We start from the raw sequence: 15,605 nt of genomic DNA, 5'->3' as shown, positions 1-15,605 counted from the left end.
ATTATGGGGGCATAATTAAAACAGTGCTTTAAATTAAATAGTTCTACTAATTAATTTCATAGAACAATAGGCATAAAGAACTGCTGGTTATAAAGTTTAGTCATCATATACTGATTACAAATAAAGATATTAATGTTGTAAACCAGAAGTAAAGGCCCATGCGTGACCTCATCATTTGGAGGAAAAATCCCACAAACAAAATGAAAACTCCCCTCCTCCCCAATTAAAGATTGGAACATAAATGATGAGCTCAAATACGATGGTGTACCCCAACCCCAAGCCAAAATACTCAAAAAAATTTTTTAACTTTATTAACTAGAATATGACTGTAATTAGATATAACAGCAACCCTCACATTTTATTTATTCTGTAAAAATACTTTAATTTGTTACAGCTCATTTATACCATAGCTTTTAAAATTTAATCTTGGAGGGCACTGTGGATTTTAGGGAAGGATTATGGGGGGTGGCACATATAAGGTGAAAGATAGATGCTATTTACCAGAATGAAGAACAATGGAGAGATAATTGCACTGTTTTTGTGTTTGCCAGTGTGTGTATGTGCCTCAGAAACTGCAGCTTCAGGTCAAGGATACAGAACCTTCTCTCCATGGAGGTTTCAACTGCTTTATAAACAAAGAAACAAACACATATTTTGTAATCAACAAACACTTTTTGAGTGTACACTCCGGACAATGTACCTTACAAGATGCTAAATTGAACCAATTCAGCAAGTCCAATAAAGTGAAACCTTGATATGTGGTGAGGATTTATTTATTTATGAGACAGGCAGATTCTTATTCAGAGAAATAAACATTTTGATGCCATTGATATTTATAATTCTCACAAACATCCTTTTAATCAAACTGTGTCCCTATAAGACAACGCATGGGAGGACAGGTTTTAAGAAAATTGCGGGAAAGCCCAACAGGGCTTTTAGCTGCACTCAGGCCTTACCAAGGTCAAACAGCCAGAGAAGGCTCTCAGCAATAGAATTTTCCATCCAGTTCATAGCATGACACTTGGGGGCTTTTAACATCAAAGCATTACCCAGTTGCAGAAAATAACTGTTCAAACAACAACTAATGAGGTCAGAAAGATCATCAGATTTATTGCCAAAGTAGAAAAAGGGGCATGATTTTCAGAGATGCTTTAATTAATGAAAAAGAAGGAAATTCCTTGAAAGCCCGGCAGCGGAGAGAAACCCACCAACATGCAAGGCTTCTCCCTGCCCGCATTTTAGCCCGTATTAGACTCTGAATTTCTTTAGAATCATATCTGTAGCAGGCTTGGGTTTGGTAATCCACCCAGTTAATGAAAGCCTGTTCAGCAGAGCGTTCTTTATTACCTTTTAATCTTCTTGAATTCTTTTGCCTCCTTCCCCAACAGAACATGTTTCAACATCTGTCTTGGGTCTATTTTCTCCTCAGCAACTCAGTATAAGCCTGGAGGGTGGCAGTCAACTTTACTCACTGCCAGGCCAAGGATAAAAACATAAATTTGGGGGAAGTGATGTAGAACTTGATAACTAAAAGTGGAACCAACAGCTCCTACCCTCAGTCTCAGATGGGCCACCCCAGCATTAGCTGAAGTGCCCAGTAGGCTGATGGATCTGATGCGAGGGATCAATTCAAAGGCAGGAACACAGGCACCAGCCTAACTCAAGCTGCTGCATCCACGCATCTATCTATCCATCCAACAAAAACGTACTAAACTTCTGCAATGTGCCTGGCTCAAGGCAGCAATACTGAAATAGTTCCTGCTCTCACAAAGCTGCCTTTTTCTATCCCTCAGTCCCTTTCCATCTATCTTACCAGGTTAAGTTTTATGTTGAACAACACTAGGATTAATTTTTACATCCATTCACTAGGAATTAGACCTAAAACCCTTTGTCATTCCATTTAAATCACCAGCTAGACATAAGCCAGTAACTGTCGTTACTCCAAATTTAATACACAGGTAGCTTCAGGGTAAGGGCTTACATGCCATCTTCAGAAATGGCTAGCAGAACAAAATCAATCGTGGCTGACTATACAACGACTGGGAGCCATTAACAGTTCTTCTTGGGCTCCAGTAGACTTATGATTATAAATAGCTTTGTTTGTAACAAGATGTGGTGAGCCCACAGGGAAGATTCGGAGAGGCTTGGGGTCCAGACTGCTTGGATAAGACATTGAGAAAATGACTAAATTACTGTCTCCATTCTGTCCATTAAGGGGATAAGAATATATATGACCAAAACGCTGAAAAAAAAAGTGAGCTAGAATGAACAAAAGCCATCTGGTTAAGTGTGCGGAGCCAGAACACACTTGATTTGAAATCACAGATCCATCACTAAATACCTTGATGAGAAATAAACATTTTTAAACCTCTGTAAATGTTTTTAAATCTCCTTTATTTCAGTTTCCTCTTTTGGAAAATGAAAGATAATAATTGTACAAATATCCTGGAATGATCATGAAGATCAAAAGGAATAATTCACATCAAGCATTAGTGCCCAATAAAGGTTAAAAACAAAGCAAACCAAAATTACTTTCACCAATAGCAGAGTATCCTCTAGAAGTAATAAGGTTCTACAGCCTCTATTCTAACCTTCTTCACTAAGACATTGTAAAGACGAGTAGAATAGATATGAGAAAAAGTCCTCTGAATTCCTAAAAGAAGATGTAGTCTATATTTGTAAAATATTACCAGGATGAGAGCGTCAAGTTTATTATTAGTATATTCTAATGGCTGCTGGAGCTCTGCTAACCGGTTTATTTATCCTAATTCACTGTTTAGAAGCCATTAGTTCACCTGATGGACAGGTAAGCACAGCACTACAGGAGATGGAGGGAAGGAAGGGGGAAGGGGGAAGAACACTCACACGCCTCCCAAGTTGTAAGCACTCTAAGAATTCTCAAGTTCTGTGCTTATGCCTCGTTTATAAATTAAAATTCTATTTTTCTTTGTTGTGTTTTGGTAGTCGAAGCGGCTAAAATCCTAGAAAACCCCTTCAATCTTGGGCCATACCACACAAACTGGTTGTACGATACAATGCGCTGAGCTCCAAACATGGAGATTGAAACCTCGATAGGAAAGGCGGCTGCTAGGGTTGCACTGAAATCCCACAACAATCTTTGGAGAGAAACCAAGAAGCAAGAAAAGAAAGCTTTCTGTGTCTGTCTAGACTTCATCTCTTCAGAAGTAAACCTCATCTCCCAGGGCGATAGCAAGAGGGTGATAATTCAGATTAGCTTCAAGGGGGCCATCTGCCAGCTCCATCATCATCAGCCTTCGCTTCCTCCCACCTATCTCATGCCACCATTACTGTTTCCAGCAGCTGAACATAATGAGACCAGAGCCTGAGAAACCAGCCAGCAGACCATATTAGATTCAGCTCTTCACCTTCATGAGGATCAACTGCAAGTTGTAAGTGATAATTGGTGAGAAAGTGACAAGTGGTTTCTAAACTGTCCTCAGCAAATCAATCTCTCTAGCTCATCATCAATGACACTTCAGTAGGCGCTGGTATTTGGAATGAAAAGTTCAAAAAAAATTATGTCTCCCCATCTGCCATCATGAGAGAGAGTCGTTCTTGCTATTACAGAGCAAAGAGCTTGGAGTGAAATATCATCAAGTAATAAATGGCTTTGAAAATATTTTTCAGCATGTCTCTTAGAACTAGCATGTGCTAGCCCAGTATTTCCCAGAATGTGATAGCCATCCTATTAGGAGTATCCAAAGACATTTTACGTTGTGCATGGATGGAATTTTATAAAATGGTTATGTATTCATTTTAATATTTTGGAAGAATGTATAAATCTACATTAAGCCCAGGATTTCACAAGTATTTATTAGGCAGAAGCCATGATAAAAAAGTAAGCTGATTCAAAGAAAAGTATTAAGTGAATAGTAGGACAGGCACTCATGGATACGGCAAAAACACAGGGAGGTGGCATGGGGATGACTCAGGCTGAGAAGCACTGCTCTTCACCGGGCTCCTACCCCCGAGGCCAAGGACTCCTGTGATTACTAAAAGAGTTTTCTCATCCTACTTCAGTGGAGAATGGTTGAACTCATCCTTTTTTTTGTTTGTTTGTTTGGTTTGGTTTTTTTTTTTTTTGCGGTACGTGGGCCTCTCACTGTTGTGGCCTCTCCCGCTGCGGAGCACAGGCTCCGGACGCGCAGGCTCAGCGGCCATGGCTCACGGGCCCAGCCGCTCTGCGGCACGTGGGATCTTCCCGGACCGGGGCACGAACCCATGTCCCCTGCATCGGCAGGCAGACTCTCAACCACTGTGCCACCAGGGAAGCCCTGAACTCATCCTTTTTGATTCACTACAGTAAGCTGACTATGAGCTTCACATCACATGAGCTACTCTAGAAGAGCAGACAAGAACAGGGGTGCACTTGACTCTTACAATCATGCACAGGCAGCAGACCAAAAAGTCAGAGGACAACGAGGCATTTTTATGGCAGCAAGTCAACACAAAATTCCAAACGTGTTCCTTTGGCAGAGAACATGGGCACAGGTCTTTCGGCTCAAGGGTGCTCCTAACAAAATACACACTGCCCTCTGAGATTGGGTAATGTGTTCTATTAATCACTGAATGTCCTAAATAGCTCCATAATAGATGCTTAATAAATGTTTGAATAAATAAATAACTACCGGTATCTTAAATTTATGAATATCGCAAGACGACATCATCAACAAAACTTCACATCTAGGTGCGAGGAAAATGTAGCTCTAGGAATGACACTTACCTTGGGCACAGTCCTCACACGGAACAGTATATTTTGGAAGGAGTGTCCATCATTGGCCTGCAAGACTATGATATCAGAAGTGCTGTCCGAGCCGTCGTGAGCATACTGGAGAAGGCCCCTGGAGAGCTCATCCAGCCGGAACTGATAGCTGGGGGCTGCAGGCGACTGAAGTGTTTGGAGCAACTGGCCATGAAGTGGAGGATCGAGCACTTGGACCACCACATCCTGTGGGTTGTCGTCATCTCGGATGTCAAGCAGCTGAGTGGTGATGGTTCCCCTCTCTCCTCTGCTAATACGGAGAGCCTCATTCCTCAGCACATAGGGGGCCTGTGGAGTTGAAGGGAAGGAGGAGAAGAGAAGCCATTCGCAGGAAAAGAGAGGGCAATCCAGTGGACCAGATACCAGCTGTGTGCAACCTGACTGCCATTTCTATGCTTTTTAAGGAACTCTAGATGCTCCGGCCAAGTGCCAAACTCTTGCATAAACACAGCATTTGTCAGAGGTGTAGTCAAACATTGTAATCACTGCAAAGGAGGTTACTTCACACCTGTGGTTCTGGAGATTTCTCAAGACACTTCCAGACCATAATATTCATCAGAGGCAACCAAAGTGAGCTGCTTGCTTCCAAATCTCTGAAGTCTCTGCTGTCACGATTTACACGACATCCCCTGAATTGCAACTGAGAGGTGAGTCAGGGAACTCAATTAGTTGTCTGCATTCAAGAGGGACTAACAAGAGATATGGAATTTTGGCATTTGGGTTGGGAGTTGAGCACTTCGTTCGCTCCAGGCTACACTGCAGCAAGCTGACTTGGAGTAAGATACTTCGGCATTCTGAATTCCTCTATTTCTGGTCCCTCCCAGTAATTTTCTTCAAGCTGTCTCGTCCGTATCTTCAACGGGCCCACCCCAACTCGGGTGATAAAGCCTGATAAGATCATGGTCTGCGTAAGGCAACCACCTGGTTAATGCACGTGGCAAATTTTAGTATGTTTTCCTTAGGATTATCAGGTTTCTCCCACCAACTTCAGTAAGCAAATAAAATGTTCTTTCATTGAGATAAAAGTTAATGAACCACACATAAAAAAACACCAACAAATAAACAAAAAACAAAAAAATCAAGGCAAGAAGCCAAAGAAAACATTATCTTAGTTGTTAATATCATTTGAAGTTGAACCGTCTAGGGGTTTTTCAGTACACTGCCTTTCTTTACTCCAAATGGCTTTCCTTTAACAATACCCCTCCTGGCCTCCTGGAAATTTCAATATCTATTAAAGTAATGTCTAGCTAGTGCATCTCTATAATAATCACATAATAGCTATAGAAGATAGCTACTCCTCAGGATTCCTGAGTGAGAATTCAAGAGCTGTGATTCTATACATGGGAATGAATGGCCCCTCGGATTCTGAAAGAGGAGAGGTCAAAATCCATACATGGAAAAGATCAAATTAACTTACGTGAGAAAATCTCACAGACGCTCAAAACCATATTGAAATATCACAGAAATGTAAAGAAACAACAGTAAGTTAAAATTCATTTCTAAAAATCCATTTTTAAAAAGTTAAAATGACAAAATAAATAAAATAAAAACGGGCCTTCACCATCTACTCAACTGATTTGGGGAAAGAATCAGGGAACCATGGCAGCTCATCATCTCAGATTAGGAAGTCACTTGCCAAAAGCTACCCAAGTCTTTTATTCACCTAATTAGAGTAACTCTATTAGCACAAACAAAAAGATCAAAACAAAACATCTGAGCTTAAATACCGAGAAACATCTAAGCCAGTAAGTCCCGAGACTTGGTAGCCCTCTGACCCATATTTACAGAGATCATATGTTTTTGCTTTGATTTAAACAAAATTCATACTCTTAGCCCAACGCTGAGGTCAAATTAATTTAGGATCAATTTCTAATCATTCCCCAACTTCAGTCATCACTGAAGTGAGAATGCCATCAAGAATCGCTGAGCTGGGCTGTGAACACCATTTGGAAGCCACTTCTGGTTCAAATCTATGTTATCCCATAGTCCATGGTCTTTTCGCTTGTGGACCAAAAATATAAAAATAACAGTTTTTGTTTGTTTGTTTGTTTTTGGCTGCACTGTGTGGCATATGGGATCTCAGTTCCCCAACCAGGGATCAAACCCCCAGCATTGGAAGCACAGAGTCTTAACCGCCGGACCACCAGGGAAATCCTCCCCAAAAAATCACAGTTTTAAAAACAATGATCTCATATCCTTCCTTGAACCGAGACAAACACACTACCAAGATCTAATGTTTAGGTAATCTGGGTTCCCCCATGCTGATATCCCAGTCTCCTACTGTTCACAACTTAAGAATACATTGATCTTCCTCTTCCCTTTGCACATTTCAGCTGTTCAATCCTTCAAGCCCAGGTACTCGGAGCATCTACCATGATTTGTATTCAGGACACATAAGTACAGCTTGACGGAGATGCGTGATGAGAACAGAAGAGCCATCACACTGAATTTTATAGCAACTACCATGATTTCCTCAGACTTATGTTTGGCTGATGACCACACTGGTACTTCATTTAAATAGATCCTTGATAAGATCCTCTAACTACTGCAAACTGAGTTAAATGCAGTTCAGCTACAGGATAGATAGGCAAAATAGGTAAACATAATTCCACATCCCTGAGAGAGAAATATTTAGACAAAACAAACCTATTCACCTATGAATACGGAAGTCTTAACAACTAGTACAGCTTCAAATTATTCTGAAGGGCTGGTATGAGATTCAGTATAGTAAAGTAAGGCACAATGTAATAGTCAAGAACACAGACTGTGTAACCAGATTCACTGGGCACAAATCTCAGCTCTCTGTCAGCTATATCACCATAGACAAGTTACTGAACCTCCCTGAGACTTAGTTTCCTCATCTGTGAATTGGGGATAATAATACCTCACAGGGCTGGCATAAGGCTTACATGAGAAACATAAGAGTACTATGGATGTATCAGTAATTGTTTGTTGCTGTTATGACCCACAGTACTAAAAACTACTCCAGTGACATCTCATGAGGAAACTGAGACATGATTAATTCAGCTCAATCATTTTTGCTAAAACTACAGAAAATCTTTATTTGTGCTTCAGAATCAGTAGGCATGTGAAATTATTAATTGTGTGGCATTTTCTTACCTGTGTTGAAAATGCTTGTATGTTGATCAGCTGTGGCTCAGAGAAGAACTGCTGGTCACTAATTTTCAGGTAAAAGTAACCTTTCCTGAAAGAAGTCCCCAAGAAAGGAATGAGAAAGTACAATCATTAAATTGGTCTTTAGAAAGACAAGGATTAAAAATATTTTCAGATTATATGCATATAAGAGTTTGGATCAAACCACTACAGTAATATCTTATTCACACAGTAAATAGAAATGCCCACATAAAGATTAACATAGCAAGATGCAGGTAAAACTACTGTATATTCTTCGATCTCATTATAACAATGTTTCTTTTTTTTGTTTTCTATTTTTCTAAATAGAATATATAAAATGTTGAAAAATCAGTTGTCAGGCCAAGACAGGTTAGTAATATATTGAAGGCTAATGGTTAAGTTGGAGAATGGAAAGGAATCTTTCACTGTCTCTGACTAGTTCTCAATGATTTCCTCTTCCCTGTGAATCCTCTCCCCAACCCCTGGCCAGTTCATGTGAGTGGACCCCAATAACACCATTAACAATGTTTGCAATGTTTGTGGTACATGACTCTATGGCCCAATCCTCCCTCCAGTCATACACATACACATTCAATGTGGACTGGACTACAGGAGGATGACTGATTATTCCCTGGAAATTTGGAACTGGCCTGACAGTGCCATTTGACTTTGGGGGAACCACAGTTTTATCATGCTGATGGGAATGTGGAGCAAGCCCGTCTGTAGGAGGGAGGTGAATGTAGCCTTCGAGCAAAGAGACAGAGATGAGAGGAAGAACTGAGTCCTGCTTCCCATTTCTGGTTCTAACTCCTGGGCTTGCCCTGGAAGCCCAGTTGCCCTTGATGTGTTTGAGATCTGAGCCATACCTGCAGTGTTATAACAAGCCTTACAATTTTGCTTAATCTAGTTCAAGCTGACTTCCATTACTTGCAACCGAAGAGTCCTAATTAACAGAACAAAATAAGACTCACTCTTTGCTGTGGTTTTTACTTCCTGTTTCAGCAGCTTCAGAGACTACTAGGTGGGAAGGTAGGAGCTGCCCACCTTCAAAGCCAAAGCAAGCTCAGAACTCATTTCAGGCTTGTAAGATGTGTGATTAATACATTATGGAAGGTTTAGAATTCTGGTCTATACTATAGGGACCATTGTTTGAAAGGTTCTTTAAAAGGCATTCACGGAACTAACTACTGAGACATAAAGAATGTGGATGGATCCCAAATACATTATGGCAAAAGCCAGAAACAAAAGATTATATACCGTACGCGTCCATTCACATGACATTTCAGAAAGGGCAAAACAATAAGAGTGAAAAACAGATCGGTATTTGCCAGGGACGGGGAGCGGGGAAGAGAGTGCCTGTAAAAATGAGATGGGGGGAGTGATGAAACTGTTTCACATCTCACTTCTGGTCTCAAGACTGCAAGACTATATATATTTGTTAACACACATAGAACAGTACAGTTTAAAATGGGGAATTTTATTGGGTGCCAATTATACCTCAATAAATCTGATTCTTTTTTTAAAAGAAAGAATGCTTGTCTTCCCTCTCATTCCATCATCCCTTTCATTTTCTGTCTCATTTAAATCCTGTCCCTCTCCACTCCCACCTCCAGACTTCAAGAGAATGCAGGTGCGGAATGCAGAAAGAAAGGGTGGTTACTCCCAACCTACTGGGGAAAAACGATCTTGGCGGCACTGAGGTTCCAATAACTGTGTTCAGCCTCTCAGCCACGCCGGCTTATCAGGGCCACTAGGACTGTATTTCCGAGTCATCTTGCACTCCACAGGGGCATTCCAACCCAAAGAAAGCCAATCCTAAGGAATCACAGTGGGCATTTTCATGGGGATAAACAACCACAAGCCAACATGGCAGGTTGCCCCTTTTGTTTTTGTATCATTTACAGACTTATATAATTTCCCTTTTCCATGAGTTTCTACCAACCTCGTTTTACTATTCCTCTCACTCTTTCTTTTTAAAAAAATTTTAGATAAAAAAGAAGATCCAATGTTAAAATGGGTACTAAAAAATAAAAAGAGTACTGAAAGAAATCCCTGAAAAATTGTTGCCACTCTTGGTCCCGTTTAGGGGTGCAAAGCTCACTCTGGAAAGAAACTGGTGGTGAGAGATTAAAGAGGTTAAACAGACAAGAGGCTTAACTTTGGTTTTCTCTGGAGCTTTTATGGACTTTACACACTTTTCACAAGTGATTCCGAGACATATGACTACAGGTACGGAGCTGTGTATATATGTGTCTATGTGTGTGTGATGCAAACACCTAAGAACTATACTTGAAAGAAAATGAATGAAGAAGATAGAGCACACATTTGAAGAGTGATTCTATGGCATCAGACACCAGAGTTTTAAGCTCCATCTCTGGAGCAATATTTTCCTATGCAATGATCTTTTGCCCCAGGAGGATGGAAGCATGCCCTTTATTCCTAGTACTATTAAGGAGGCAGAAATCATAGTGGCTGAAGGCATGGGGTGTGGAATCAGAGAGCCTTGGGTTGGAGTCTCAGCTCTGCACTCATAGGCTGTGAGGCTTGAGCAAGATTACTTACACGCTCAAGGCCTCAGTTTCCCTATCTATAGCCTAGGATCATAAATATACATAATTCAAATAAAGGGCACAACGGCTGGGTCCCAGTTAGCACTCAGTAAATATTAGTTGTTCCTATTCCTGTAAGATGGGTCTTTTGAGGTTACTGGCATCACTGGCTCTGAACTGCAATAGGGAACTTGTGATCTACTTTTCTTCCCACTTATCTCCTAGCCCAGACCTTAAACATTTTTTAAAAGATCTCAAATTTAGTGGTGAGAGTAGAAGATATTCACCGCATCCTTTATCACTGTTCCATGGGTTTCAACTCCCTGTTTACACATGTAGTCCACTCTGAATGATCTGCACTAATGAAGCAGTGCAGGGTGAAGGATAATCCAACAGGCTAATCTTTGGGGTGCATTCCCTGATTTCTGTTTAGTAGATTTACTCTGCTAATTATATGGCTCTATTTGCTTGGGTTAGCATTAACATTCAACTGCATTCCTGAAGCATATGTCAGCTGGGGTGGGGAAGACAGCCAGAAGTGTGCTAGGCATCAGAAGAAAACTGGATCAGGCTTAAAAATGAACCACATTCAGTCCCATAAAGTGGATAATAACAAGTTAACCGTGACTTTTAGTTTCCTTCCAACTCTGAAATTCTAGGAACCATACAATACCTTGAAAAGTACGTACTCCATCCTCTAGCCACTCCCTCCTCCCGGTATAGTACCCTAATGCTGAAGAAGCAGCTGCAGCATCTGGGTATATAAGCGATTTTGTTTATCCTGGGCCAGAAAACTGGGTAATTGTACTAGGAACTTTCCCATCACATCAGAGAATTACCCATAATTATGCGATACAATAAAAATGCCTCTAACAGAAGCACTCTCTCTGAACAATTACAGTGATATGATGACAGGCAGCTGAAAGCATTGGCCTTTGTAGAGTATCGATCTTCCCCAGAAGAAAAGGGAGAGCTATTGAGAAGGGGGTGTGGGGTGCAGAGCACTGATGGAAAGGTGGCAGGAGGAAAACAACAGAATGCTGGGTCACCTGGGCTTTTCTCTGCTGTGCACAAAACGCACTCTTTTCTCCTTCACATCTTTCCAGCTAAAGTGGCCAGCCTTGTCGAGCTGAACCTCTTTTCCATTCCTTGAGAGCACGAGGTGACCATTGGTGGGAGTGCTCACCACATGGAACAGGAGGTCTTCGATCCTGCCATCCTGGTCTTGAACATTCAGGAGGAGAAAATCCAGTGGCTTCATTGAACCAATTGCAAGGGTGAGGGAACCATTCACATGAAGACTAGGGGTGTGTATTTCGCCTGGAAAACATATGAATCGAAAGTTCAGGCTTGGTACAGTCACTAATTAGGTTTTATTATTCTTAGTATTTAAAGCAATAGACTTGTAATGTTCATTCAGAGCTACAAAGATGAAACTCTAGGCTATCGTATTCCATAAGACTCCTTCTAATCCAGTGGTTCTCATCCCGGATGCACATGAGAATAACATAGGGTCTCAATATTAAATAATAAAACTCCTAGAAGAAAATATAGGAGAAAATCTTGGTGATCTTACATTAGGCAATGCTTTCTTAGATATGACACAAAGAGCACAAGTGACAAAAATAAAAATCAGATGTATTGGACATCATTAATATTAAAAGCTTTTGTGCTTTTAATTAACAAAGGACACCAGCAAGAAAGTGAAAAGACAATCCACAGAATAGGAGAAAATATTTCCAAATTACATATCTGAAAAGGGACTTGTATATCCCTTCTATATCCAGAATATATAAAGAATTCTCACAACTCAATAAATGACAAATAACCTAATTTAAAAATAGGCAAAGAATCTGAATGGGCATTTCTCCAAAGAAGATACACAAAAGGCCAATAAGCACATGAAAAGGTGCTCAACATCATCTGTCATCAGGGAAATTTGAATCAAAATCACAAGATGATATCACTTCATACTTACTAGGAAGGACAATAAAAAGTATTCCTGAGGGTGTGGAGAAACTAGAAATCTCATATATTGCTGGTGGGAATGTAAAATGGTACAGCTGCTTGGGAAGACAGTCTGGCCGTTCCTCAAGCAATTAAACATACAGCTACCATATGATCCAGCAATTCCGCTCCTAGGCATATACCAAAGAGTATTGAAAGCATATGTCCGTACAAAAACTGGTACACGAATGTTCACAGCAGCGTTATTCATAATAGCCCAAAGTGGAAATAATCAAAACAATCAAACATCAATTGATGAATGAATAAACAAAATGTGGTATATGCATATGTTGCAGTTATTATTCAACCATAAAAAGACATATTGATATACGTTCTAACATGGAGGAACCTTGAAAGTATCATGCCAAGTGAAAGAAGCCAGATGTAAAAGGCCACATATTGTAAGATTCCATTTACATGAAATATCTAGAGTAGACCAATCTATACAGACAGAAAGTAGATCAGTGGTTGCCAAGGGCTAAGGCAACAGGGCAGTGGAGAGAGACTACTAATGGTTATTGGATTTCTTTTTAGGGTGATGAAAATGACCTGGAATTAGACAGTGATGATGGTTTCGTAACACTGTGGATATGCTAAAGACTCATTGTGTACTTTCAAGGGTGAATTCTACGGTATGTGAAGTATATCTCAGTAATAATAACAATAAAGAATCACACAGGGATCTTTTAAAACAATCCTGATACTTAGGCTCCACCACCAGAGATTCTGACTTAGATGTTCTGGGGTGGGACCTTAGTGATTCTACAAGCTCCCCAGGTAATCCTAATAGGCTGCCACATTTGAGAACCACAGTCCTATCCTAATACATCTGTCATATCCGACCATCAGACCCACCAAGGGCAAGAAAAGGGTCAAGTGTCTGATACCATTTGTAAGGACAGCACCAGTTAATCTACCATGAAGTAGGATCATCAGTGGCTTACTCAGAATTCATGTGAAATATATACGTTGTTTTAAAAATTTACGATCTCTGTCCATAGGAAACATCTGATGGATGAATTAGGATTTCCGACCTTGATATGGAATTCATCCTGTCTCCCGCAAGTCGTTTTGCCTGGACTTTAACCGGTAGCACTTCTTCCTTTTACAAGTAGGTCAGACAGGGCAGTTTAGGAATGTCAAGCTTCAGGGGGACTACTTCTAACGTAAAATTACTCCAATGAAAGTTGAATTCATTTTCACAAGTTGACTTGTATTACATCCCAAGTGGGGTAAGCTGACTCTCAAGTATTGTACTTGGGGTTTCCAGAAGGATCCTAATGAAATAAGCCAAAGATATTTTCTTCCATGGGAAGTCTTAATATCATTAGAGGTCAGAGATATAGACATGAAAAATATGATTGACTGCAGGTGATAAAACATGATGCATGTTATTGATGAAGGACACTCAGAAGCCAAGAGATGCTCAGCTGTAATGTAACTCCCAATCCTCGTTCACCTGTAAAAGTTTTGGGGTTCAAAATTAAGCCTGAATTTAAATTTGTTTCTCTTTGTTGTTTAAGGTAAAGTGCCCACGGATGTGTTGGACAAGACTAGCTCCATTCCTTAACGTGTTACCTAATTCTTAGTGGCAAACAGAGCGGCTTGAAATCCATCCACTTCCAACATGTGAACCTAATGGGGCAAGCTCCTCACACTATTCATTAATTACTTATCATTTATCTCCAGTGTGTGCACAAAGGATGCATCATTGCACCCTGGCATAATAGCTCTACATGTGTATATAAATATAATAAATTTTATCTGTAAGTATAATTTTCTATAATGTGGCTGTAGTTCAGGAACACAGCTAAGTTTTATGCCAAATTTCTGATCTGATAGCTGTGATTTTTAAAGCACAGATTGCTTCTTTTTCCCTTCCAAAGATCTTAGAAGTTGAATTTTCCCAATTTTCCATGTTCTATAAACAGTCCCTTATTCCATAGCAGCACCAGGGGTTTTCCGAGAATGGAAAGCCTGCATTTTGTACCACACGAGCCAACTGTATCTGCAAACTCAGCCTCCGCGTGGAGAAATCACAGGTGACTTCACCAGAGCATCGGAGGGGAAGCACTTACCAGCACATGTTTCATTAGAGGAGTGGGCAGGGAAGCCGGGAACACACTTGGCAACACAAAGGCCACTCTTCAGAAGGAACCCACGGTCACAGAGGTGACACCGGTCTCTGTGGCTGCACTGCAAGCACCCCCGGGGGCAGGCTATCGAAGAGAGGACACACTGAATGAGGCAGGACAAAGGCACAGGCCCCCAGAGGGGGCCACCAGTGATAAAGAAATGAAGAGTGGGAGCACAGCAACATATGACCCCCAGCTGCAGCAAAAGAGAATTCCCACAGTTCCCTGCAGAATTTCACAGAAATGAAATTTCCTACCCTGCAAAGTGAACAGGAAGGAGCACCCTTGCTTTCCACACTATGACCTGAACATGTTGCACATAAATGGATTGTTTAAAAAGTTAACAATACTGACTTGTAAGGGAGGCAGCTCGTAGGGATTAAGAGCATAAGCCCTGTCGGGTACTGTTCCTCTTCTACCACTTAATGGCTGCTGAATTTGGGCAAGTTGTTTAACAGTCTGTGGTGCAATTTTCTCATCTTAAAAATGGGGATAGTAATGGCACCTAATGCAATGACTGTTGGTTGGATTACATGGGCTATATATAATGCGCAGTGACTAGAACAGTATCGGGCACACGAAAGGACTCAAATGTACTACTATCACTGCTATTCTTATTTTTATTATTATTCTTATTCTTTTTTTTTTTTTTTTTGCGGTACACGGGCCTCTCACTGCCGTGGCCTCTCCCGCTGCAGAGCACAGGCTCCGGACACGCAGGCTCAGTGGCCATGGCTCACGGGCCCAGCCGCTCCGCGGCATGTGGGATCTTCCCGGACCGGGGCACGAACCCGTGTCCCCTGCATCGGCAGACGGACTCTCAACCACTGCGCCACCAGGGAAGCCCTATTATTATTATTTTAAATGCATGTGGAGAGCAAGCTATTTAAAAGACCATAGATTATTTCTTTGAATCAAGTTAATAAGCTTCTATAAATCAAGTGTTTACCGCCTAATTATTCTGCTTCCTCAGTTGAGATGCTGTTATAGAGAGGT

General features: G+C 40.9%; 1 protein-coding gene across 2 annotated transcripts in view; it reads right to left on the bottom strand.

Moving 5' to 3' along the window:
- FRAS1 (Fraser extracellular matrix complex subunit 1) overlaps positions 1–15,605 on the bottom strand; it is a 465,438-nt gene that overhangs the window by 145,924 nt on the left and 303,909 nt on the right. For both annotated transcript variants that reach the window (XM_030877950.2, XM_060299521.1), the window contains 4 exons: positions 14,553–14,693; positions 11,517–11,787; positions 7,904–7,988; positions 4,745–5,071 (listed from right to left, as the gene is read on the bottom strand). In XM_030877950.2, coding sequence (XP_030733810.2) covers positions 4,745–5,071; positions 7,904–7,988; positions 11,517–11,787; positions 14,553–14,693 — 824 coding nt within the window. The remainder of the gene's footprint in view (positions 1–4,744; positions 5,072–7,903; positions 7,989–11,516; positions 11,788–14,552; positions 14,694–15,605) is intronic.

This window comes from Globicephala melas, chromosome 5 (assembly GCF_963455315.2).
Source record: "Globicephala melas chromosome 5, mGloMel1.2, whole genome shotgun sequence".
Classification (NCBI taxonomy): Eukaryota; Metazoa; Chordata; class Mammalia; order Artiodactyla; family Delphinidae; genus Globicephala; species Globicephala melas.
This window is presented reverse-complemented; position numbering and strand designations above follow the sequence as displayed.